This window comes from Silurus aristotelis (genome assembly GCF_946808225.1).
Source record: "Silurus aristotelis genome assembly, chromosome: 12".
NCBI lineage: Eukaryota > Metazoa > Chordata > Actinopteri > Siluriformes > Siluridae > Silurus > Silurus aristotelis.
The window spans coordinates 6,802,544-6,829,536 of NC_139585.1; the positions used below are offsets into that span (position 1 = coordinate 6,802,544).

At 40.5% G+C, this 26,993-nt stretch overlaps 2 protein-coding genes and 1 long non-coding RNA gene across 5 annotated transcripts in view; 1 reads left to right on the plus strand and 2 right to left on the minus strand.

Moving 5' to 3' along the window:
• The window catches only part of fmn2b (formin 2b), a 98,223-nt gene extending 88,629 nt beyond the window's left edge, over positions 1–9,594 (minus strand). For all 3 annotated transcript variants that reach the window (XR_014536039.1, XM_083556378.1, XM_083556377.1), the window contains exon 1: positions 7,538–9,594. Coding sequence is in view for 2 of the 3 variants with exons in the window: in XM_083556378.1 (XP_083412504.1) it covers positions 7,538–9,554 (2,017 nt within the window). In the remaining variant the exon portion in view is untranslated. The remainder of the gene's footprint in view (positions 1–7,537) is intronic.
• Positions 9,595–16,592: 6,998 nt separating this feature from the next.
• The window catches only part of LOC310734560, an 88,108-nt gene continuing 77,707 nt past the window's right edge, over positions 16,593–26,993 (plus strand). The window contains exon 1 of the long non-coding RNA XR_014536083.1: positions 16,593–17,426. This is a non-coding gene — a long non-coding RNA (uncharacterized lncRNA). The remainder of the gene's footprint in view (positions 17,427–26,993) is intronic.
• chrm3b (cholinergic receptor, muscarinic 3b) overlaps positions 24,065–26,993 on the minus strand; it is a 141,300-nt gene continuing 138,371 nt past the window's right edge. The window contains exon 3 of the mRNA XM_083556558.1: positions 24,065–26,864. Within this exon, the coding sequence (XP_083412684.1) occupies positions 25,118–26,833 (1,716 nt within the window). The 5' untranslated portion in view covers positions 26,834–26,864 and the 3' untranslated portion in view covers positions 24,065–25,117. The remainder of the gene's footprint in view (positions 26,865–26,993) is intronic.

The following is a 26,993-nucleotide window of genomic DNA, read 5'->3' on the forward strand; positions in this document are numbered from 1 at the left end:
AAAGCCAAGGAAAAGGCATATGAGGAGCTGTATAAGAGGTTGGACACTAAGGAAGGAGAAAAGGATTTATACTGATTGGTCAAGCAAAGGGACCGAGCTGGGAAGGATGTACTGCAAGTTAGAGCAATAAAGGATGGAGAGGGAAATGTGTTGACTAGTGAGGAGAGTGTGTTGAGAAGGTGGAGGGAGTATTTTGAGCAGCTGATGAATGAGGAAAATCAGAGAGAGAGAAGGTTGGATGATGTGGAGTTGGTAAAGCAGGATGTAGATCGGATTAGTAAGGAGGAAGTGAGAGCAGCGATTAAGAGGATGAAGAGTTGAAAGTCGGTTGGACCAGATGACATACCAGTAGAAGCGTGGAGATGTTTAGGAGAGATGGCAGTGGAGTTTTTAGCCAGATTGTTGAACAAGATTCTGGAAGGTGGGAGGATGCCTGAGGAATGGAGAAGGAGTGTGCTGGTACCGATCTTTAAGCATAAGGGAGATGTGCAGACCTGCAGTAACTACAGGGGAATTAAGTTGATCAGTCACACCATGAAGTTATGGGAAAGAGTAGTGGAAGTCAGGCTGAGAAGAGGTGACCATCTGTGAGCAACAGTATGGTTTTATGCAGAGGAAGCACACCACAGATGCCTTATTTGCTTTGAGGATTTTGATGGAGAAGTATAGAGAAGGACAGAAGGAGTTGCATTGTGTATTTGTGGATTTAGAGAAAGCGTACGACAGGGTGCCAAGAGAGGAGTTGTGGTATTGTATGAGGAAGTCAGGTGTGTCAGAGAAGTATGTGAGGGTGGTGCAGGACATGTATGAGGACAGTGTGACAGCAGTGAAGTGTGCAGTAGGAACAACAGACTGGTTCAGGGTGAGGGTTGGACTACATCAAGGATCGGCCCTGAGCCATTTCCTGTTTGCAGTGGTGATGGACAGGTTGACAGACGAGGTCAGACAGGAGTCTCCCTGGACTATGATGTTTGCAGATGATATTGTGATTTGGGGTGAGAGTAGTGAGCAGGTTGAGAAGAGCCTGGAGAGGTGGAGATATGCGCTGGAGAGAAGGGGAATGAAAGTCAGTAGGAGTAAGACAGAGTACGTGTGTGTGTGAATGAGAGGGAGGGCAGTGGAGTGGTGCGGTTGCAGGGAGAAGAGCTGGAGAAGGTGGAGGAGTTCAGGTACCTGGGGTCAACAGTGCAAAGTAATAGAGAGTGTGTTAGAGAAGTAAAGAAAAGAGTGCAGGCAGGGTGGAGAGGGTGGAGAAGAGTAACAGGAGTGATTTGTGATAGAAGAGTATCTGCAAGAATGAAAGGGAAAGTTTATAGGACTGTGGTGAGACCTGCGATGTTGTATGGATTAGAGACAGTGGCATTGAGTAGAAGACAGGAGGTGGAGCTGGAGGTAGCAGAGCTGAAGATGTGGAGGTTTTCGTTGGGAGTGATGAACAGCAGTTACGCTAATTCCTCTCCACTGCTTCTCTTTCTCTCCCCATCCCGAGGCAACCTGAGGTTTGGCCAGCTCCAGTCACGTCCCACCTCGTGAAGATAATGGACCTATGGATGATCATGGAGAAGTAGATGCCGAGTGTTTAAAGGCCCTGGCATGGAGAAGCTGATGCTGGATCTATGATGATCACAAATTGTTCTGTATTGTTGAAAGATTTATGACCAAACTTTTGATGTCACCCATATGAGGATGGGTTCCCCTTTGAGTCTGGTTCCTCTCAAGGTTTCTTCCTCATATCATCTAAGGGAGTTTTTCCTTGCCACTGTCGCCACGGCTTGCTCATCAGGGACAAACGCACACCATTCACCTTCACTGTTGTTTTCTGTAAAGCTGCTTTGAGACAATGTCTGTTGTGAAAAGCGCTATACAAATAAACATGAATTGACTTGACAAGGTGAGGGAGGCGAGATTGAGATGGTTTGGACATGTGCAGAGGAGGGACATGAATTATATTGGCAGAAGAATGCTGAGGATGGAGCCACCAGGTAGGAGGAAAAGAGGAAGGCCAAGGAGGAGGTTCATGGATGTGGTGAGGGAAGACATGCAGGTAGTTGGTGTGAAAGAGGCAGATGTAGAGGACAGGGTGGTATGGAGACTGATGATCCGCTGTGGCGACCCCTAATGGGAGCAGCCGAAAGAAGAAAAAGGATACAGAGCAGAAGACACCACTGAATGCTTGTAACGGCAGAAATCAGATAATAAAGAAGGACTATTATTATTGTGCTCAAACACAGTGTTGAATGTAGCCCATGACAGAAAGCCCAGTTAAAAGCTCAGATCTCTAAACCACAAACACCAAGTTACGAAAAAAATCTAATAAATAATAAAAGCATAAATATTCGAGCAGTGTTTGCTTTCTGAACCATTCCTACTGTAACTGCAGGTTTGCTGGAGTTTTCTCACTGAGGGTGAATTGTCTGAATGACACACTGCAGCACACCATTCTCACACACTCTGGGAAACTCTCCGGCTTTCTCTGATCATCCTAAACACTGTCATTTCTGTCCACAGCTCGTTCATGCATTTCTGATTTTCACCCCATTCAAAGATGCTGCACTTCCAAAACCCTCCAGGTTCACCCTCCCTCTTCCTCTCACACACACACACCCCGGCTATAAACTAATCACCACACTCAATTAAGCGATCCTTACAGCCGTAAAAAGAAGTGCTGAACACTCCATGAGTACTTCAAGATCAACGCAAAGTCTACAGAACAGATCGACACATTTATTTACCATTGTTTAATTTACTCTTATTATAAATGTATATCATTTCTATATTACATGTTTGATCTACGATGGCACCTTGCAATTTCATTATAGCTCCTAATTTGATTTATTCACCGTTATCAGCATTTTGCTATTTTTTTATGCTTTTCTCTTCATTCTTTGATGGACCCTTTGGCAATAAAATGCTCTGAAAATGAAAATCAGAAACAGAATGCTGAAAATCTTGCTTGATTGAGGTCTTTTTCACAAGTTTCCATCATATCTCATACTGTAAATACTGCTTCTTTTGTCATTCAAGGGTTTTTGTTTGTTTGTTTGTTTTAAAATCCAGTGCTCCACTTTTGATCTTAAACGTTTTCTAATCTGTGCAGCAAAATTACATTTCTCTCTGGAAAACACAAACACACGATCTCTGGACGATTTAAACCCTTTTAATGCCGACGTCACCGTTACCTCACGGCGCTAGCTAGAGGCAAAACTATAGGAAAACTGAAGACATTATTATGCAAGAGATTCTCCTTAAATTCTTTTTACATTTTTAGGGAAAAATTCTTTGCAAAATCACATCCCCGATATGCTTTTTAAATTATCTGCATTTTGGATAGATTTCCAGGATATTCTATCCGTATTTTTTTGGTTATGTTACATTTGGATATGCATTATGTTTGCTGAAACTGTGCAGTAATCTTCTTGAATTAATAAAAAAACAACTGCCAACATGTTTCGTGTCAGAATCAACGAAGTACCGGCTCCAATTAGAAATTTTATCGCATACCTGCTGCCGCAGCTGTATTTAAACGCTAAACGAACAGACTTGACAGAAACGATCACGTACTTGGTTTCTCCATCAGATTGGTGTAAATATCAGGCCACTCAACCTAAGGTAAGCCAAAGCTTCAGCCATAAACAATTTAACAACGTTTACAAACTAAAAAAAGAGAGTCTATTGTGTATGCTTTTCCGTTGTGCCCCTTCAGAAGCAGAAGTAAAGAAGTTGAACATTATTATTAAACTAATCATGTTTCAGTGCACTGCATAGGGCCCAACACCCTGATTGCAGCACTCTGTTTACTGAACATAAAGACTAAGAAAATTAAATAACTGCAATACACTATGTAAGAACTATATAAAAATCGATTTCTAAAATGTGTCAGCAGACGCCCACATCCAGAGCAACTTACATTTTCTCTCATTCCTACAACAGAGCAACTTCAGGTTAGGGGACATGCTCAGGGGCCCTAGAAGTGGCAGATTGGTGTGGTGAACATTTGATGTTCACTACCCACCCAGACAGAAGATGACAGATATGGTGAGAGACTGTTAAAGAGACAGAAAAGCAGTGATGGAGGACGAAATAAACAGAGAGAAAGACAAGAAATAAAAGAAAGGCAGTGACAGACCCAGAAAGAAAAAAACAAAAAACAAAAGCAGAGACAGATAAAGACAAAAGCAAATTGTGAGAAAAATAAGAACGAGAGAGAGAGAGAGAAAGAAAAAGGATTAGACAGGAAAAAAAAATGGAGGCAGAGAAAAATACAGTGGAGGAACAGAGACAGGGAAAGAGAGAAGGATGGGATTGAGAGAGAACGCGAAAAAGGCAATAACAGACAGCGACAGGGTAAGAGGGGAAAAAGAAACCGACTAATACAATGAAAATGGACTGATGGATAAACAATACAGCCTGGTGTTATAAATACTACTGTTCTACTATCGTTTTGTTCGTCATGAAGCCGGTATGGAAATCATTTTACATTACAGGTTTTATTCAGGGTGCGAGAGAAGAATTTTTACAGGATCACGAGGCCTAAAACAGACTGACAGGCATGAAAGAAAATAACAAGGCTGAGGAGGGCGGTTACATCACGCCTCCACAGTGACAGCAAAATAAAACCAACACAGAGAGACAGAGCGAAGCTTACATTTTGAGCAATGATTTCCCTGTCAGGTTATGACTAACACACACAGCACCATTTCAGCGATCAGTAGGACATCATCAGCAGCAGAAGATAAACCACGAGCAATCAGGCAGCACTCGTTCCAATTCTGAACACAATGACGCATGACCTGATCAGCATCGATTGTGATTAATAGACCACAGATGTGATTGATTGGCTCACACTCTCAGCCTGCCACCCCACCCTGCCACCCAAACCCTGATTCGGTCCCTCACATGGTAAAGTATAAATGTGGCTCTTTTATGATAAAGGACAGAGGTGTGGAGAAAGAAAAAGAGGATGTGTCAGATGGATAATGAGCCAAACAGAAAGCAGAGAACTTTGTACAGATTTGGGTTTTTAGGAATCTTAAGGCTCAATTTGATATTAATGAAAAAAAATGTAAATCATCTGATCTGGCTGACAGTCTATAATACGTGCTTTCATTACCTGCAAATAAATTTATTTCCTTAATTTCCAGACAATTTTTTTTAGCTTTGAAATTAACATTTGTCTCTGTTTGTCTTGTGAAGGTCAAGTGCTCCATTGCAAAGCTCTTTCGCACATCTTTAAACATAAAAAAAAGCAAAATAATCCAATTGTTTATCGTGTTTACATTTTTTCTTGAATTTGTTCCAGAAAAATATGAATACATATATAAATATAATGAACTGGCAATAATGGCAATCAAACTATTATTTGAGAATTAGGGGTTATAAAATTCTTGCACGTACAGTCAGAATTGTTTTTTACCAAAAATTATAGCTAAATTCTTCAAATCAGTGATTTCACAATAGAGTGCAGAAGATTAGAGCTCTGTCTCACCCCCCAGATTGTACATTAAAACTTAAACGTATAATGTGGAATAAGCATGTGCCTGTGAATACCACTGTTTATAGACTTAATCATCACTCTCCATAGCCTATGTAGCTTATTTCACACATTTGTTTACAAGATATTTAAGCTTCTTGCAACCGAAAAAAAAAATGCAATAAAAATAGTATGAGACACAACAGTTACCACAGCCACATGGGGGCATGCAGGAGCCTGATGCAAATTTAAAAGTTGAGAATTTACCTCTGGGTTTATACAGTACATGTAAATCTGGCTCTGTCTGCCCAGTGCCTGACCTGTCCTTGACCTCACTGCATGTCACTGATAAACCGTGTGTTACTGTCAAACAGAACAAACAATCCAACTACATGAACACAAATTTCCAAATGAGTTATTGGCTTGTAGGTTTAAAATTTTCAAAATCAGGTGATTCAATGTTGACCATTCGGCCAGTATAAAGGAATAATACCATATTAGTACCATCTGAGGTCACGAAGTTAAGATGAATTGGTGCTGTCTGCTTTATAAGTGGCATGAATTATTGATAGACATCAGTCAGGATAGAAAGCTATAACCGAGAGAATAGTATTGATTTTAGAGAGGGGGGAAAAAGCAATAGGGTGTGTGTGTAAGAAAAACAGCATGCTGTTTCACAAGTAAATGCGCATGTGTGAATAAAGGGTGGGTGTGCGTTTTATTATTTTTAACCACACTGCATATTTATATTCATAATTTTAGTTAAAGGAAAATTAATTGAAACGGGTTTATAAATGGATTTCCATGAATTATTTTTTAAAAAGAAAAAAATATTTATGGATTTTGAATGTGCATTGGGCCGGATGATAAAAACTCTCGCACACATTTTACACATACACACACAATATATCGAAAACCCTCCAATGTGGCTGAATTACAACAATTCTGCATAGATGAGTGACCAAAGTTCCCCCACAGTGCTGCAACAGACTCACTGCAAGTTATCGCAAACGCTTGATTGCAGTTGTTGCTGCCAAGAGTGGCCCAACCAGTTATTAGGTTCAGGGGCAAACACTTTTTCACACAGGGCCATGTAGTTTTGGATTTAGTTTTCCCTCAATAATAAAAACCTTTATTTAAAAACTGCATGTTGTGTTCACTTGTGATATCTTTTACTAACATTTAAATTAGTTCTGATTAGATCTGAAACATTAAAGTGTGACAAACATGCAAAAAAATCAGAAATCACTTTCACCACTGTATATATGCACAATATAATCACACTTGTATATAGATATGCATCTCTTCAACCAATGCAGTACATAAAGTTATGTAAATGTTCACTTTAATAAAACAATTTCCATTTAGTTTATTTAATAAACATGTCTGTGAACCAGACCGCATGATCATATATGAATATAATAAAGAATAAACCATGTTGATCTTTATTTCTCCAGTACCGTCTTTCTTCAGTCCTTCTTTCCAGCATTAAACTTTCGCTTACTCATGCGCTTAAACTATTTATACACCTGTCTTCCAACATCCTCCTTACAGAGAGAAACGTGCTGATTTAGCTGCTTTGTGATGATCAGAGGCTCAGAATAAAATTTCCAAACATGCCTCAGTCCAGCTCTAGGTCTTCCCTTGCCCAGTAAATAAAGCTTTTAATAATCAGATCATTCTACAGCATATGAATAATATTAATGTTAAAATTAAAGGTTTACAATGCCACATAAAGGTCATATTTTGTGCAATATGTTAGTTTGCTTGCATTATTTTTGTATTTTTGAATGTGTATATAAAAGAATATTTCAATTATTTTTCATCTATATAAATGTTTTCTTGTATTCTGAAGCAGTCTCTGGGAAAAGAATTTCCTTTGGGATTATTAAAGTTTTCTTATCTTACCTTGTGTATCATATATCAAGTCTAAAATCAACAAAAGGTCCCACAACATCTTTCAGAAATTTCAGTCAGATCTGACCAAATGACTATTCTGAAAGCAAATCATAAGGGCTAGGTATAGAGAATAACGACTTATTTATAGAACAAGAACCACCCTCCTACCTGTGAACACATCCTGAAAGCTGCAAGTGGAGGCTTGTCCAGCTGAAGCCCTGCGTCCAGCCTCGAGCTTCGTCTCTCCTGTTCGTAGAGTCCCTTCCGAGCCGCCATACTCCAGGAAGTCCTCTGAGCCGATTTTGGAAGGAAGTGGACGGAGCTCTTCGGTCCAGTCGGCGGAGCGACTGATGGGTCCGGTGATGCTGTAAGAACGCTGCCGCTGTTTGATGCGACTCCGTCCTGCCCGAGCGACAGCGATGGTGTTTGTATTGGAAGGAGCCTTGTGGGAGCGGCGTGGGCAGTGTGGGCTTTGTGAGGGTGAGGGTACAGGAGATGGAATGGGCGAGCTCAGCTGACGAGTGGTGGTTTTGATGTATGACGGGTGAATGGGAGGGTAGGGTTTCACTGCTGGACTGCCGGCTGTCGGGATGTGTTGCTTCACGTGCCGCGTGGCTACAGGACTCTCCTGCTGAAGCCACTGTGGGAGAGATATACTACTCCTCCTTGCAATCGGTGCTTCCTCCTTATCTTCTACCGTTAACTCAGGTGTCAACCCTTCAGTGCCCATGCATTCTAACTCCAGAGATGAAGACGACGCGCCGGTTTCTGGGCGTTTCGTGTCTGAACTCGAGTCCTCCTCTTGGAGCTGAAAAGCCACGCTGCCATCTTCCTCCACCTCTTCTGTGGCCTCAACTGCACTCTCAAAAGAAGCTGAGAAGTCTGGAAAGCTGGCCTCACTGCTCGTCTTGGTGACTAAACTTAGCACCCCTCCAACTGTCTCCTCAGCAAAGGAGGGAGGGATGTCACGCGCTGCCTCCTGCTCTTTTGTCCCAGTTGCTACGGTGACGGCAGCACAAAGGGATGTTTCGGAAGCGCCGATCTTCCCATTAACAACCTTCTCCTCCTGTTTCTCCTTCTCTCCCTCGCTCTCCTTCTCTGCATTTCTCTTTGCATCTGCATCACTCTGAACGAGTTCGACGCTTGTGTGCAAGCCATTCTCCTGACAGTGTGGCATCTCCAGCTTAGTGAAAGGCTCAGACCTGGTGAAGCAGCGATGTTTATTTTCAGCCTCGGCGATGCCATTTTGTTTCCACTCTTTTCCCTGCTGCTGGAGTCTGATGGCTTGCTGAATGTCAGCCAGCAGGTCCTCGTGCTCGGCAGCAGAGTGGAAGCTGTAAATATCCGTATCCGATCCGGAGCTGACCTTCTTCTCCGGAGCATCCGGTGTCTCCCGTCTGCTGTTGTTGTCCGAGAGAACGGGTCTCTGGTCTTCGGCGTCGGATTGTCCGAGCTCGTCGGCTGACAGCTCAGGCGTTTTGGTGTCTAGCTCGTCGTGGTGCGAGTCCAGAGCATCTTCACGTGAGCCACTGAGCAGGCCCTTAACCTTGGCTAGATTTTTCCGCTTGCGTATGTTGAAGACTGATTTAGACTCTGACTTGCCTTTCTTCTTCCCTCCTCCGTCTCCACCCTTGCCGTGCTTGCCGTGGGATTTCTTGGTGTGAAATCCTTTCTTTGTGGAATCTGCATAGCTGCACTCGTCCACCGTGCTCTCTCCGTCTCCCACAGGGGCCGAGCGCTTCGGCTTCGCATCCTGGTTGCCCATGGCGCTGTGAGAGCTCAGGCCATGCCTGCTGCAAAGTGTGCGGATGCGCTTTTGTTTGCGCGAGCGGCCCTGACTGATCCGCGAACCGCTCTCGCTTTCTGATGACGGTGAACGAAGCAGGCAGGAGGAGGATGAGGCAAAAGAGAAGAACAGCAGGTCGCTATCGCTCTCACTCCCTCCCCCCACCGTCTGTTCATCTTTCGTTCTGCAGAAAGAGCCAGGAAGGGAGGGGGAGCGCACCCTGAGAATATTCTCAATGCACTGCCCCGCCTTCTCACTGTGGTTGAAGGGCTGATGGGAAATGTAGTAGTGGCGACATTTGCCTAGACTTAAAGCCTCCAGCAGCCTCTCTCTCAGGGGAAGCTGGGGATGGCTTTCCTCCCTCTTAGGCAGAGAGGAATCCAGCCACAGAGGCTCCATCGCCAGCACCACCAAGAAAGCACTCACACACACACACCAGCTGAAACACAAATATAAAAAAAAAATTGAATTAATAAAGAGAAAAAAATAAAGCAATGCGTAACAGGGTCAGTAGTGAGTTATGGCTGAATGGATTGCATTCAGTGTCACTGGTACAGCAGTTTCCATCTAGAGGGATTTTCCACAAATATTTCACATGTAAATCCCTCTCAACGTAACTGCTGTAAAACTGAGAATTTACAAAATTTTAGGTTAGCCGCTAACACAAAACGTTAAATGTAGTTTAAAATTTTTTTATAAACTTGAAGGATATTCCGGTTAAAACGACCAGATTTAATGAAATTTCAGTTGAATTTCCACCTGCACATTCATTACTCACGTGCACACGGCACACTTACTGCAGGGTTATTGAGGCCACAAACACTACATGCACTCATTTCTTTGAAACCTGTACACAATGTCACCAAACAAAATGTTTAGATATGATACGGTTTATATACATTTCTGATCAACCCCTATAAATTACTGGTAAGATTCTTACTTGGAATAGATTAAAAATTCCAAGGACAAAGTTCCTTAAAAATTCTCCACCCCTTTTGCAAACCTACTTACAGCCTAGAAAGACCATTAACATGGTTAAATAACATTGGGCTTGGAGGATTCTCCTGAACCTGTATGCCATTTCTCTATTCTACAAAGCTCCGTTCTGAAGTAATTGACTAGCATTTATATTCCTATTAATGGAAAGCATTTTTTCCTTCTCTCGCTCTCCCTCATTACACATGCTCCCGAGGTAGCGTTTGTCAATGTATTCTTTTTGGATCAGCCTGATCTTTCCCGTCACCCTACCCTCTAAATGGAGTGCTCAGACCCCGAAGCCGAATATAATTGCACATGAACTGCGGAAAGATCCATGATGTTACTGAGCAGGAACTCAAATCAAGAACTGCGAGCATGGATTTGGACTGTAAATCTAATTCCGCATTTAAGTGACCATCGTTAAACAGTTTCATCTCAACGATGATAAAACAATAATAAAGGGACGTTCGGTGCCACCCAGATCAGCATGGGTTTCCTTCAGAGTCTGGTTTCTCTCATGGGTTCTTCCTCATACCATCTGAAATTCTCTAACCACTATGACGTAAAAGATGCTCTGAAACAATGTCCGTTGTTAAATATACAAATAAAACTGAATTCCAGTGAGGTTTTATTCTTTGTCCTTTAAAATACATCACACCTTTCTGTACATTTACATTAATGGCTTACTAATGTTGCACTGATTCTATTCTAATAACTCCTAAAGCCATTATTGTCTAAAAAAACTGGCAACAAAAAAAAGTGAGTATACCCTAAGAAATCACAGCTGAAGGTTGTGTAACCATGCAAAGTCACATGTCTTCATCATGTTCATGTTTCTGTCTGCTCAACAGAACAATACAAATTTGTGTATCTTGGATTGAAGCAGTTCAAAGTTGGTGCTTTGAGCAAAATTCTCTCATACTGACCACTGGATGGTCAACATGCACCTTGTGGCAAAGAACTCAGACTTTGAGAATTAGAATTGTTTCTCACCACAAAGATGGCCGAGGCTATAAGATGATCAGTAACACCCTGAAACTGAGTAACAGTACAGTGGCCGGGGTCATACAGAGGTTTTCGAAGAGGGGTTTCACTCGAAACAGACCTCACAAGGGTCCATCAGAAGCTGCTGCTGAAAACATGAGTGCTGCAGCATTGCTTTAAAGCAGTGGTTACCAAACTTTCCCCCCCCCCCCCCCAGGAGACCCCGATGCCCCTTTAATTCACCGTCATTTATTGTGCGTGTCAGCTGTCTATGTTTTTAATAAGGCAAAAACAGTAGAATGCAAACAATTAGCTGCAACTTGAAACTATTCATAAGGATTTATTTTTCCTAAATCTGTTGAACAAATAAAAACAAACAGCAGCAAATTTTAATCTGTTAATGTAAATATCAAACAAATATGTTACTTAAAATATAATTTAAATAAAAAAAAGAAAACACACACACACACACACACACACACACACACACACACACACACACACACACACACACACACACACACACACACACACACACACACACACACACACACACACACACACCCACCCACCCACCCACCCACCCCAAAAGCACGCTTAATGACCCCTCGAAAATCTTAAGCGACCCCTAGTGGAGGTCATGAACCCTGGGTTAAAAAGCAGAATGTCCGCTTGTCCATGCTCAGACCCTACGCCGCACAACTTAATAGGCTCAGATGGTGTCCAGCAAGTGTGGCGATGCCCTGGTGAGGAGTAGCAAGAAGATTGTGTCTTGCCTACAGTAAGCATGGTGGTGGTAGCATCATGGTCTGGGGCTGCATGAGTGCTGCTAGTACTGAGGAGCTGTGGTTCATTGAGGGAAACATGGATTCCAACATGAGACATTCTGAAGCAGAACATGATGCCCTTCCTTCAGAAACTGGGCAGAACGGCAGTTCGTCAACATGAAACACAGTTTTAACATGTTCACTGAGGGTGTACAGTAAAACCCGGTTGTACGAGCATAATTTGTTTGTAAAAAATTGCTCGTAGGTTCATTTACTCGTATGATCAAACTGATTTTCCCCATAAGAATTAATGTAAAAGTGATTTAATCCGTTCCGAGATTTCATTCGATCGCTTATTTCTGCACTTAAAAAGTATTTGTAGCCTATTTTAACAAAAAAAATACACCGCAAATTACCCTAATGTAAACATCATTTAACACTTACTCATGTGGTAGTGGCTGATTGTGAGTGTGAGACGCGCACCACGCTCGTACTTTTACTGTATTTACATTTGTTGCCAGTTATTTATACAATAATGACTGCATGTTGAGTTATTTTCATGACTGTAAATCTGTACTGCTTATAGAAGCTGCACATTGACTACTCAAACATATACACGTTTTATTTCTATAATATTGTCCCTTGAGAAGATACACTATAATGCTTGCTGAAATGTGAGGGGTGCGCTCACTTTTGTGAGATACTGTGTATATACATACACACAAACACTAACCGCATTTTTCACTTCCATAGGGACTTTATATTTATTTGCTTTACATATTTATCTGCACTCGATTACAATGCAACGATTTACACTTCTGGTAGACGATAAACTACAATTTGTTTGTGTATTTTGTACTATGCAATGACAAATTTGTATATATCTTTTTTGAAAAATAAAATTATTATAGATATATATAGATATATATATACACACACACACACACACACACACATATATATACATACATACATATACACACATACAAAATACACATCTCTCTATAATATTTTTCCCCATGGATTTCTTTTCATTTATTCATATATACACACACACATACTTTTATATATGTGCATGTATACACACACACACACATTATGTAAAATATATATATTACATTTTTTTAAGGTTTAGCTCATTGCTAAAACAATGTAAGTTTCAGGGTTGAATAAGCTAGTGGTTAAATGCACCCTATATATTCTTGCTTATCGTCTACAATAATTTGCGACCTGTACAGTGTCATTTCAGTTCCCAGTGCTCAGTTTATTGTTTCTCAAATTTAACACCTTCAGAATAATTAAACAAAAGAACACAGTTTTACTTGCGTACTGAAGTTAAAATAAACTCCTAATCACCAGCCAAACGCCATTTCTGTCCAAACCTCACACACACCTGGGGAAAGCACACTTACCTGAGAAGTGATGGCCCAATCGGTGCTTCACGTCTTTTATAATATTAAAGATCCATCATGGCGGTGAATTCACAACCTATAATTTACAATTCAGTTTTACACGAAAGGTGTGCTGTTATTTAGCTTCACAACTCGCAGTTACATTGTAATAAATAAAAAAAATCAGATGGAAGAAGAAATTCAGTTACAGCTTCCTATTAATCGCTAATGATTCAAGGTTGCCATTTTGGGTTGTAAAAAAACAAAACAAAAAAAAGGTAGATAATTAATACTTTTAAAAAAGAAAGTTTAAAACCTCGGCCTCAACATGACTGCACCAGACATTCAGAACATCAATTCAGTAACCATATGCAGTTAAAACAGAGAAACAGGAATTTATAATAACATATATAATTGTATGGTGAGTTTCTGTGCGTGAAACTATCAAGCCGCCAAATAGACTCCTTCCACACCTCATCCCTGCTCCTCTCTGATTGGTTAGGAATTTCCCGCTTAAACTTAGGACACACCCAGTTTGACTGCACCTGATTGAGTTGCTGTCGGCGTTGTGACTCAATTGTAAGTTAAGTGCACTACTTAGGGCGTAGGGCGCCGTTATTACATTCACCACGGAGTACATGTGTGTAAAAAAAAGGAGGTATTTGGGATACGACCAGAATTAATTAGTAGCCCGAAATTGTGGACTCTTTTTCTTATCAAGTCCTATGTCTGACCTGATTATTTATATATATATATATATATATATATATATATATATATATATATATATATATATATATATATATATATATATGTATGTATGTATGTATGTATAGGTGTCTGTGTGATTGATGTGATTGAATACCCGAAATACATTAAAAACAAACCAACATTTGAAAAGAATTGTCTAAAAAGTATTGCTTTTCCTAATAATAAGAAAAAGTAAAAGGAAAGAAGAACTTAAGAACTATAAAGATGGATTTGGATGTAGTTGATATGATCAGTCTGCTGCAATAGCTTAGGACTGCAGTTTCCACGATCAGATTTTGCATTCAAGTATCTTTCAGTAAAGTCGATAACTTCAACAATGATAAAACTGTAATGGATGGATATTTGGTGCCACCCAGATAAGGATGGGTTCCTTTCTGAGTCTGGTTCCTCTCGAGGTGTATTTTCCTTGCCATTGTCGCAAATGGTTCGTTTATTAGGATTAAAGTAATAGGTACTAAACCTATAGGCACTAAATAAAATTTTTTATAAGCTTTTTAACTCTGCAAAGCTGCTCTTGAACAATGTCCTATACGAATATAACGGAGTTGTTGTTTTTTTTTTTTTTTTCGGTTTCTCTTAAAAAACATCACACATTAAGAATAAACTTATAAGGACTAACATATTAATTCATATTTTACAGTAGAACCTATATTTCTCTGTGAAGCTGATTTGGGACAATGTTAAACAATTATAATACAAATAAAATAAAATTAACACATTTAGTATATTTATTCTCAATTATTATTTCTTTATTCAAGATTATTGTCATATGTGAGGGAAACAATTTGTTACACCACTGGTTTCCAAACCAAGGGTTTACAACTCCCACTAGGGGTCGCTAAAGATTTTCGAGAGGACTCCTGATTGTTTTAATTAGTTTGTTTATTTTATTTATAGCAACAAAATAAATAATTAAACTCTAAATATAAAAAAAAATCATATATTAAAAGAGAAGAAATTTCCCTAACGTTGAGAATTTTTTTTTACAGCGCATCGCAAGAGTGCAAACGTACAATCGCAAAACGCCATCGCAAAACGCCAGGTAAAAGATAAAAACGAATGCGCTAAAAATAAAACAAGGACTTAAGACTTAGTTAACTTAAATTTGTTTTAAACCAAGGAGGTGCCAGAGCACCAAACACCCAAAGATAGCTGGTAAACTAAGATAATTTTTCCTAAGGAAAAAATAACTTATGTCAAATAGACCCCAGAACATGAGAGATGCTTTAACTAAAGCTGAAAATAAAATTAGACAGGCAACGGTTGCATCCTTCGAGTGCGAGTTCACTCTTGTAATTCCACGTTCAAATAAGCCACACAATCAGGAAAAGTCTGCTCAGACCTGCATGTGTAAAAATGGCACAGGTGGCTTCAAAACTAAAAATTTTTCTCTATTCGTTTTTCTTCTTATAACCCAGCCATTAGGGGGGCACAAGCCAGTGCACTCTTAGTGCCGGTCCCAAGCCCGGGTAAATGGGGAGGGTTGCGTTAGGAAGGGCATCCAGCGTAAAACATGTGCCAAATCAAATATGTGGATCACAAATGAGAATTTCATACCGGATCGGTCGAGGCCCGGGTTAACAACGACCGCCACAGGTATCGTTAGCCGACAGGGTACCGGTGGAAATTGGGCTACTGTTGGCCGAAGGAGGAGAAAGAGAGGAGGAAGACGTCTACAGAGACGGCGGGAAAAGGAGCAGTGTAGGAGAGTAGAGGTTCGGGTTGGTACTTTAAATGTTGGTACTATGACGGGTAAAGGGAGAGAGGTAGCTGATATGATGGAGAGGAGAAAGGTAGATATGCTGTGTGTTCAGGAGACCAAGTGGAAAGGGAGTAAGGCCAGGAACATTGGAGGTGGGTTTAAACTGTTTTATCATGGTGTGGATGGAAAGAGAAATGGTGTAGGGGTGATTCTGAAGGAAGAGTACAGTAAGAGTGTAGTGGAGGTGAAGAGAGTTTCTGATAGGGTGATGATCGTGAAGGTGGAGGTTGAAGGGATGATGATAAATGTCATCAGTGCCTATGCTCCACAAGTTGGCTGTGAGATGGAGGAGAAGGAAAGATTCTGGAGTGAATTAGATGAAGTGGTAGATGGTGTACCTAGGAAAGAACGATTGGTGATTGGGGCAGACTTTAATGGGCATGTAGGTGAAGGGAACAGAGGTGATGAGGAGGTGATGGGTAGGTATGGTTTCAAGGAGAGGAATGTGGAAGGGCAGATGGTGGTAGATTTTGCTAAAAGGATGGAAATGGCAGTGGTGAACACTTATTTTAAGAAGAAGGAGGATCATAGGGTGACGTATAAGAGTGGAGGAAGGTGCACACAGGTGGATTATGTTCTGTGTAGAAGATGCAACCTGAAGGAGATTGGAGACTGTAAGGTGTTGGCGGGGGACAGTGTAGCTAGACAGCATCGGATGGTGGTCTGTAGGATGGTTTTGGAGGCGAAGAAGAAGAGGAGGAAAGTAAGGATTGAAAGAAGAATAAGATGGTGGAAACTGAAGGAGGAAGAGTGTAGTGTGAGGTTCAGGGAAGAGGTCAGACAGGGGCTTGGTGGTGGTGAAGAGGTGCTGGATGATTGGGCTACTACTGCAGGAGCGATGAGGGAGGCAGCTAGAAAAGTACTTGGTGTGACATCTGGAAATAGAAAGCAAGACAAGGAGACGTGGTGGTGGAATGAGGAAGTGCAGGAGAGCATTAGGGGAAAGAGGTTGGCAAAACAGAAGTGGGATCGACAGAGTGATGAGAAAAGTAGGCAGGAGTACAAGGAGATGCGGCAGCAGGTAAAAAGGGATGTGGCGAAAGCCAAGGAAAAGGCTTATGAGGAGCTGTATAAGAGGTTGGACACTAAGGAAGGAGAAAAGGATTTGTACTGATTGGCCAGGCAGAGGGACCGAGCTGGGAAGGATGTACTGCAAGTTAGAGCAATAAAGGATGGAGAGGGAAATGTGTTGACTAATGAGGAGAGTGTGTTGAGAAGATGGAGGGAGTATTTTGAGCAGCTGATGAATGAGGAAAATCAGAGAGAGAGAAGGTTGGAGGATGTGGAGTTGGTGAAGCAGGATGTAGATAGGATTAGTAAGGAGGAAGTGAGAGCAGCGATTAAGAGGATGAAGAATGGAAAGTCGGTTGGACCAGATGACATACCAGTAGAAGCGTGGAGATGTTTAGGAGAGATGGCAGTGGAGTTTTTAACCAGATTGTTTAACAGGATTCTGGAAGGGGAGAGGATGCCTGAGGAATGGAGAAGGAGTGTGCTGGTACCGATCTTTAAACATAAGGGAGATGTGCAGACCTGCAGTAACTACAGGGGAATTAAGTTGATCAGTCACACCATGAAGTTATGGGAAAGAGTAGTGGAAGCCAGGCTGAGAGAAGAGGTGACCATCTGTGAGCAACAGTATGGTTTCATGCCGAGGAAGAGCACCACAGATGCCTTATTTGCTTTGAGGATGTTGATGGAGAAGTATAGAGAAGGACAGAAGGAGCTGCATTGTGTATTTGTGGATTTAGAGAAAGCGTACGACAGGGTGCCAAGAGAGGAGTTGTGGTATTGTATGAGGAAGTCAGGTGTGTCAGAGAAGTATGTGAGGGTGGTGCAGGACATGTATGAGGACAGTGTAACGGCAGTGAAGTGTGCAGTAGGTACGACAGACTGGTTCAGGGTGAAGGTTGGACTGCATCAAGGATCGGCCCTGAGCCCTTTCCTGTTTGCAGTGGTGATGGACAGGTTGACGGACGAGGTCAGACAGGAGTCTCCCTGGACTATGATGTTTGCAGATGATATTGTGATTTGTGGTGAGAGTAGAGAGCAGGTTGAGAAGAGCCTGGAGAGGTGGAGGTATGCGCTTGAGAGAAGGGGAATGAAAGTCAGTAGGAGTAAGACAGAGTACATGTGTGTGAATGAAAGGGAGGGCAGTGGAGTGATGCGGTTGCAGGGAGAAGAGGTGGAGAAGGTGGAGGAGTTCAGGTACCTGGGGTCAACAGTGCAAAGTAATGGAGAGTGTGTTAGAGAAGTAAAGAAAAGAGTGCAGGCAGGGTGAAGTGGGTGGAGAAGAGTGACAGGAGTGATTTGTGATAGTAGGGTATCTGCAAGAATGAAAGGGAAAGTTTATAGGACTGTGGTGAGACCTGCGATGTTGTATGGATTAGAGACAGTGGCATTGAGTAAAAGACAGGAGATGGAGCTGGAGGTAGCAGAGCTGAAGATGTTAAGGTTTTCGTTGGGAGTGACGAGGATGGACAAGATTAGAAATGAGTTTATTAGAGGGACAGCACATGTAGGATGTTTTGGTGACAAGGTGAGAGAGGCGAGATTGAGATGGTTTGGACATGTGCAGAGAAGGGACACGAATTATATTGGTAGAAAAATGCTGAAGATGGAGCCACCAGGTAGGAGGAAAAGAGGAAGGCCAAGAAGGAGGTTCATGGATGTGGTGAGGGAAGACATGCAGGTAGTTGGTGTGAAAGAGGCAGATGTAGAGGACAGGGTGGTATGGAGACGGATGATCCGCTGTGGCGACCCCTAATGGGAGCAGCCGAAAGAAGAAGAAGAAGAAGATTCGTTTTTCTTCTTATAGCTGCTATTGCCTCTAAAAGCTGCCTAAATCCATCTTGAAACGTTTCATCATTTCCAAAACTGATTATTTTTTTCATCCTCGTTAGCTATTTATTCGTTTTTCTTGTTGTCTTATCTGCTATTTTCTCGAAAAGATGCTAAAAATCCATCTTAAAATGTAATACAGCACGTGTTTTTTTTCTCTTCTGTATTCTTCTGACCTCTAGTGGTCAGATCCTGTCATTAACATCCAGTGAAATGAGAGAACTAAAAAGGGAAAAAAACACAATTGTCTGGTTTTTTTTTTCTTTTTTCAATATTTAATGAGAAAATGAACCATAACAACGATACAATAAGAAACATTCATACAAATCAACTGCCATGGTGTGTCTAAATCTCTGTAGATAAGCACAAAGGCTTACATTTAAATCTTACAACATTAAAACACGCTTCACAGTTTGAGATCACGTCCCCATGGATGCGAGAGGTGCCTACATGTCACCCCTCTTCAATATGAAAGGAAAACGATTCTCAAGTAAGACAAAAGAAAGTGAAAACAGCCATTTATAAGAATAGTCTTGTTACAAAAGCTGTCATGCAGGTCAATAATGGCATAAAAAAGGAGCACAGAAAAAAAGAAAAGGTTTTATGGAGAGCAAGCAGGAATGACAGCAACAAAGTAAACTGGTCTAAATTCCAAATTTATGGTTTAAATCATAATACAGATCATATGAATACTAGCATGTGTTGTAGAAAGTTCATATTAGAGATTTATACCGATAATCTTTTAGGAGTGTAAACTCTGGAGTGATAAAAGATTAAAAGTTCCTCTTATCCAACCTGAATTTACACTGAATTTAACATTTGGAAATTAGCATTTGGCTTCATGGCTCGCATGAAACAGCATTATTTTATTGGCTATAGTTTAAATATCTTTTATTGTATATGATTCGACATTGAAGTGCAAAAGTCTGCACACCCCCATTGTCTAGCACAGGGGTTTTCAACCGGTGGTCCGCGGCGGAATTGCATGTGGTCCGTGACAGCCTACATAATTTCACTATTAAAATCACTTTTTTTTCCATAATTAATTTTTCCAAACATTTCCAGAATATTTGCACATTAGTGGGAAAACTGAATTTAATTAAAATATCTAAAATATTCAAACTGACACAGGATAGATTAGCTTTGCACCTATCAGGCCTATGCTTTGCTAACGTTGTGTTTTGCGTCATATACGTACACATTCATCTTGCGCGCGAAATAGACCAGCATCTCGGAGTTAAGAAAACACATTATTCAGGTTTTATTAAATAGACTCTTAATAGTTTCGGTGAATTGAAATTTGGAGTGGAGCTGTTAGCTAACGTTTCTAACTAAGGTGAAGTTTGCTAGTCAGCACCAGCATGGATCGCTTTTTACAATAGTGGGCCGCGGATTACTTGTTAGTCAGAATGGTGGTCCCTGGCACAGAACCAGTTGAAAACCCCTGGTCTAGCAGAGTAAACATCAGGCTTCCACACAATACAGCAGGATATGAATTTGCTCTTAATGCAGTGTTTCCGTATTTAATGGCGCAACATAATCCGCTGTTTTGATCCAACATCCTGTGATTAATATGCGACCAATGATGTGTTCCAGGTCACAGATAGGCCTATTGTTATTTGTGAGTAATGAGGACTTGAAAATGAGGGAATGGTCAGGGTTATGGGGAGAACACCTTCATCTTATCATATAGAAATCAATTCATACAAAAGTTTGTGTACCGTAAGTTTGGTATGTGCTCCTTTTTGTAACAACCCATTCCACATTCTGTCCCTATTTACTATAACAATAACCTCCACTCTTCTGGAAAGATGTTCCACTATGTTTTGGAGTGTGGTTGTGGAGATTTGTGCTCATTCAGTGACAGTGGTGATGGTAGTCAGGTACTAAACCCATGTCCACAGGGGCTTTGTGATGTCAGCTCAGGTTTGAGACATTTTTGATAAATCCTGTACAATTGTGTGCCATATGTCTGGAAACGTCAGGTGGCCCTGATATAAACATTTAGGGTCAGGTGTCTGATACGTCATGGTTATTTATATATAGATGGATATTGTAGACTGTATGTTTTATAATGTTGATTAATAAATGTAACAATGTGTAAAACAGGCCTTATTATCATGACGTGAAAGCTATTAGAATATATTACATTAACTAGTGATAATGGGATAAGGGACATGTATGAAAAGAGACATCTGTCACACAGAACACAGTAAATTTAGATTTTCTGTTCTACAGGGATGCAAACATTTGCACTCGAATGTATTAATTTTAATTCGGAAATCTTGCCTTGTAAATCCGGATACAATTTGGCACCAGATTTTGTACAAAGCCATGTTTTTGCACAGTTGTAGTTTTGGATACAGCACTGATTACAACTGACTGAGAAAAAGGAATCATTTTCAACCATAATCTAAATCAAATCTAAATCAAAAAATCTAAATAAGCAACACAATTTGCACACGCATTATACATAATACAGTCATTAAATAAACTCCAGAAAAAGAGAAAAGCATAATACCCATAACATGAATGCATCAAAACAAATATCAAGTTTGAAAATTCTAGTGTCTAGGAGTTCGCTTACAGAAACATTGAGCATTTAATCCACATTAAAACATTTTTAAATACAGTAAAAAATAGCTTCTTTTCTTCAGTAACTGTATCTTGTATTGTACATAACTGTACATAAATATCATCCAAAAATATCATACAAGACGTGTCTTTATAGATACATTTGTAGTCATGTGTAGTCCATTTCGATTTAAAGTAACACAAAATAAACAAAAACATAAAAATAAAATAAAAATAGCAAATGGCTAATTCTTGTATTTTTCATTTTCTAAGCGATGATGGCTTTAATTTAGAAATTGTACCTTATGTGAGTTTAAATTGTCGAATCAAAGGTTAAAAATGTAAAAATAATCATCATAATATTTGTATACACAAAAGAACCTACTGTGACTATTTCTGCATTGTAGGAAAATACGTCAGAACATGTGTTTTAGATATAAACAGCATTATAAGCACACAAAAAAAGATTTTTATAAGATTACCTTTTTAGAATAATCTTAAATGCTGATCAACAAATTCTTGTTCTTTCTCCACAGACAACCACTAGAGAGCAGCATTGATCGTCATACTCGTATATGGTGGCCACATATTGGTTTCATATTCTTGTTTCACAAAACCTCTGAGTTTTCTTTATTCATTTACCTTCTATACATCCTGAGCCAATGATGGGAATTCTGGGAAACTGATGGAATCGGTTTCCAATTTAGTTTAACATAAAGACAAAAGATCATCTAATCTCTGAGCATCACTGTTCATATAACATAAAAAAATGGCGTACGTCATCAGTAGCAACAACTGAACTGTGAACAGCAGTGTGGAGAGCATTCATTGTTTCAAGTAAAACACTACTTGCACAGAATTGTGCAAATTTATATCTAATACTGCCACAATTCCCATAATAGCTGTTTATCATGGGATATATCAGACACATGACTATTGTGCAGCTACTTATCAGCAATGTTTAATTGGTTCAGGATTCAGTCATGTACTAAACAAACACAAGTTTGTGCACACTCGACCATTAGATTCATATGCGCTTTTTAACATTCCATTTCACTCTTCTGGGAAGATGTTCCACTAGATTCTGGAGTGAGGATGTGGAGATTTGTGCTCATTTAGACACAAGTCGGGTACTGATGTAGGTGAGGTGAGGAGCCCTGGAGTGCAGTGAAAGGAAAATTTCATGCTAACGCATGCAAAGCATTCTATACAAATGTGTGCCTAAAACTTTGTGGTAACAGTTTGGGGAAGAACCACATATAGTGGAAAAAGTGAGGTGTCCCAATCCTTTTGTCCATTTAATGTACGTGACCTCTGGACCTGCTTTTAAAGCTTAAATGCGTTGCGATTTATGCAATAACAGAGAAAAATGAGGAGGCTGAATGTCTGGAAAATGAATAATTCGTTTCTGTTTTAACTTAATCAATACGTTTTATGTATATGAAATAAACAATAATATTAGTAATAAAATCATACATCGTAATACACATTTTTTAATCACCTCCTCTTTTTTTCTAGCGAGAAAATAACGAATTTTTTCTCTATTGAAAAAACATGCTCCCAAAAATACACCGTAAAAGAGTCCTTATCTGAATAAACCTCTGAAAAAGATAAAAATGTACAGAATGAACAGCAGGCTGCATGATTATGGACATCAACAGAAGCATTTGCTTGTCTAAAAATCTGATAAACGCCACCTCATACAGCTCACATATTCTGTAAGTAGTTCATACAACAGGTTCTTTGTGGAAAACACTGCATCCTTGATTAAAAAATAAAAATAAATCACAATAGAGTCCAATACAATCTAACTACTACATATACACTTGAGAAAAAAAAAGGTTAACCCTAAAACCTTTGGCAGTCTGAGAAACCATTAATTTTTTCTAAAGTGTTAGGTTGGTCTGTAAGACGGTATTCCGAGTAAAAAACCTTTTAGAAGTGAAAAACCCTTAAAAACTTGATAAAACTTTTCTCCTAAGAGTCTGCGTTGATGATGATCACTACAGACAATGGGCAAATATATACCAGAAACAGAACACCAGAGCACAGCACAGAATCTTTCGTTCTAAAAATTTACACCAAAGATTAAAAACAACAAACAACAAATAAAAAAAACAGGTACATTTAGAGACTTTTATTTTGATTCGTTTTATATCTCCACTCCATGTTATGTCTCGTCTGTGATGACCCTCAACTGTTTGTAGCTATGTTCGATTTACTTTTTGATTCGTTTAAAAACCGCGTGACGCAAAGAATACGTTCAGCTTGTTGTGTCTACCGAGACGTTTGATCTTTTGTTTCATGTTTCTCAAGTTTTTTTTTTGGACAGTACGGAAGTGAATGTAATTTGTTACTGTGCTTAAGTATCTTTTTCGCGTATCTGTACTGAATTTTTTCCATTTAGAGAGACTTTACTACATTTCAGAGTGAAATATCTTACTATTTACTCAGTCTTGTTCCTTTTTGTTTAGGAGTTAATTAAAACGTAACTGTTAGTCAAACACCAATCAGGGTCGAGCACGCTCTCCGTTTGGAACTTGTTTTGTTCGCCGCTTGGTGGTATCTATTTATCACCAACATACAGTTCAGCGTCAATTCAACAGCAAGCAGAACATTTAAAGAGGAATAAATGATGGAAAAAACTCCTAAATCTAACTCACCACAACACCCGTGGCCTAATTTGTGCGATTTTTTTACATTTAACCTATTTGACTTATTAATATGATTCTATTAATAGATTAATGTGCTAAGAGTCTTTTTACATAAACTGAGTTAATTGAGCGAGAGTCTTGTGACCTAAATGATAGGACATAATAGCCATAATAAACAAAGCACTGTAGGTACTTAAATAATGGTCCCTGGTGGTCTAGTGGTTAGGATGCGGCGCTCTCACCGCTGCGGCCCGGGTTCGATTCCCGGTCAGGGAACCAACCCCAGCCACTCTAAGTGCCGGTCCCAAGCCCGGATAAATGGGGAGGGTTGCGTTAGGAAGAGCATCCAGCGTAAAAACATGTGCCAAATCAAACATGCGGCTGATCCGCTGTGGTGACCCCTAATGGGAGAAGCTGAAAGAAAGTTTTTACTGTAGGTACTTAAATAATGGAGCACTTTTACTGAAGAAATATTTTACCTAGTGTACTGTATCTCTACTTTAACTCAAGTACACGGTTTGCGTACTCCGTCCACCACTTCTTTACTTTATGTTGTTTGCTGATCGCTTGACGCACGTTTCATTTTCGTTTCTGATTTGGAATTAAGATTTGGATTTGTCTGCCTGATTGAAAACGTCCTCAACTTCCACGCTTCGTTACACGACAATCTGTACGTATGACCTTCAACGCATAAATAGAATAGAGGCACTAATAGATCACATTCATTCTACAAAAAGAAAAAAAGACAAGTTTAATCTAGTATCCTAAAAATGTTTTCTGGTTTGTCCCTGTAGTGTGAACACCCTTAACTATTAATTACTTCCTGCCCTGGGTCCTGTAGGACCACTTTATTCTTCTTGAGAAAACCTCTTTGCTACCAGCTGACTTTTACATTTACAAATTCAACAGCCTCTTTGACAACCCACAAAGGCGGTAAGCAGAGAAAACAAAGTGAAATATAGGACCCTTAGGGTTCTTTATCTTGCCCCTTTAAGGGGAACCCTTAAAGGTTCTTTGTTGAGCCACACAATAGAATGATTGTGGTTGAGAAGCGTCGGTCTTCATTGGGTTTCAAATACAACCACTTTGAGAAGTAAAGAACCCTGTGAGGAACATTTTGCAATAGTCTGTAAGCTTGTGTGCTGCAATTCTAGACACTGGCAACGATGACGGTTCCCCTTGGGAGATCATAACAGTCTATGCTCTTAAGTTTGATGTCTCATTTTTATCTTTACATTAGTTACTTCTTCTTGTAGGCCACCACCGCTGGCTTCTGTTTCTGCCTGTCCCACTGGCACAGCAGGATCATTTTAAAGGTGATGCGGAAGTTTTTGTTACACAGTGCATAGCACATAGGGTTCACTGTACTATTTACATAGCACAGCCAGTATCCCAGAGCCCATAATCCCACAGGGATACAGTCATCACAAAATGTATTTACAAGGACCATGATGTTATATGGAGTCCAGGTGATGATGAAGGCAAGGAGGATGGCACTTAATGTCTGTGCTGCTTTTTTCTCTTTGACGAGCGATACCTTCTTGCGTTTATTGGCTTGTGTCTTGGTCTTGGAGACTAAATCTTTTGCCATTGTGTCATCCTTAAAGGTTTGAGGTATTGATGGTGATTTTGTGGCTGAAGAGCTCCCACACGGCTTAGAGTTGTCCATAGTGGGCAACGACTGGGTTGGGGTTTTGGACAAGCCTTTTCTAGAAGGTTTTTCTGCAGCAATGTGTTCCGGCTTTAGCTGTTCCTGCTTAGATGTCTCAGAGTTGGCATCTGTCAACAATTTGGGCATGTCTACCCCTATGGAATAAACGGCCCTTGCATTAGCACCTTCTTCATCCGGTTCCTCTTCATCGGACTGGTCGATTGACGCTCCACCATCGTTGTTATTCCAGCTATCGCTGCTGCTGTGCTCTTGATCGCCAGTGCTGAAACCTTTTTGACCACTGCGACCAAGAAGCCAGAAACGACAACTGTTACCTAACTTTTTCTCAGTCTCCTTTTCACCGGGCTGGTTAAGGCTGTAGTTGGCACAACTATAAGAGCTGTCTCTTGAGGGCATCATTGCAGCAGATTCCTCTTCACTGCTTTGCTTGACCTGGTTGCCTGAGCCCTTCAGGCCTGCCAGGTCTTTGGATCGGTTCTCTGTCTCTTTATAGATCCGCCAGTATAGGACTGTCATGATGGTCACAGGCAGGTAAAAAGCTGCAATTGCAGTGCAGAATGTGATAATAGGCTCAGAGAGAAACTGGATGTAGCACTCTCCTGGAGGAACTGTACGTTTCCCCACAAAATACTGCCAAAACAGGATGGCAGGTGCCCAGAGCACGAAGGATATAAACCAGGCAAGGCCAATCATAGTCATTGCTCTTTTAGTGGTCCGTTTGGCCCGATATGTAAGTGGCCTTGTTACTGAGAAGTACCTGTCAAAGCTGATTACCAGCAAGTTCATGACAGAGGCATTGCTAGCCACATAATCAATAGCCAGCCATAAGTCACATGCCCAGTTGCCAAGTGCCCACCTGCCCATGACAATGTATGTCGTGTAAAGATTCATTGACAATATGCCAATAATGAGGTCAGCAAATGCCAGGCTGAGCAGATAATAGTTATTCACTGTCTTCAGTTGTTTGTTAACTTTAAACGACACGACCACCAAGACATTTCCAGTGATTGTGATGAGGGACAATGACCCTGTTAGTAGTACAATAATGATGACTTGCCAGACGGAGTGTCCACCGAGGGGATCATACGCCACAGTGGGTGTAAGTGTGGCGTTTGCGGAGCTAGTGAATTCGGTGCTCCGTGAGAGTAGAGAGACATTAGACTGATGGCTGTCCCCCTCTGGCCAGAAGTCTTCAGGAATGACAGCGATATCGGGATAATCTCTCATTCCAGGAGAACTGTTGGTGAGGAAGAATCCAGGCTTGGAGCTCAGTGTCAAATTCATGGTGATGCCTGGGCATATTCTGAGGACAAATCTGACAGAGAAAAACACAGAAGACAATTAATAAACAAAAAACAGCAAGTTGTTGTGACCGACAAGATGGCAGTACTGTTGCAGACAAAATATAACTGTAATTTAATAACTGAACAAATTCAGTAAATAA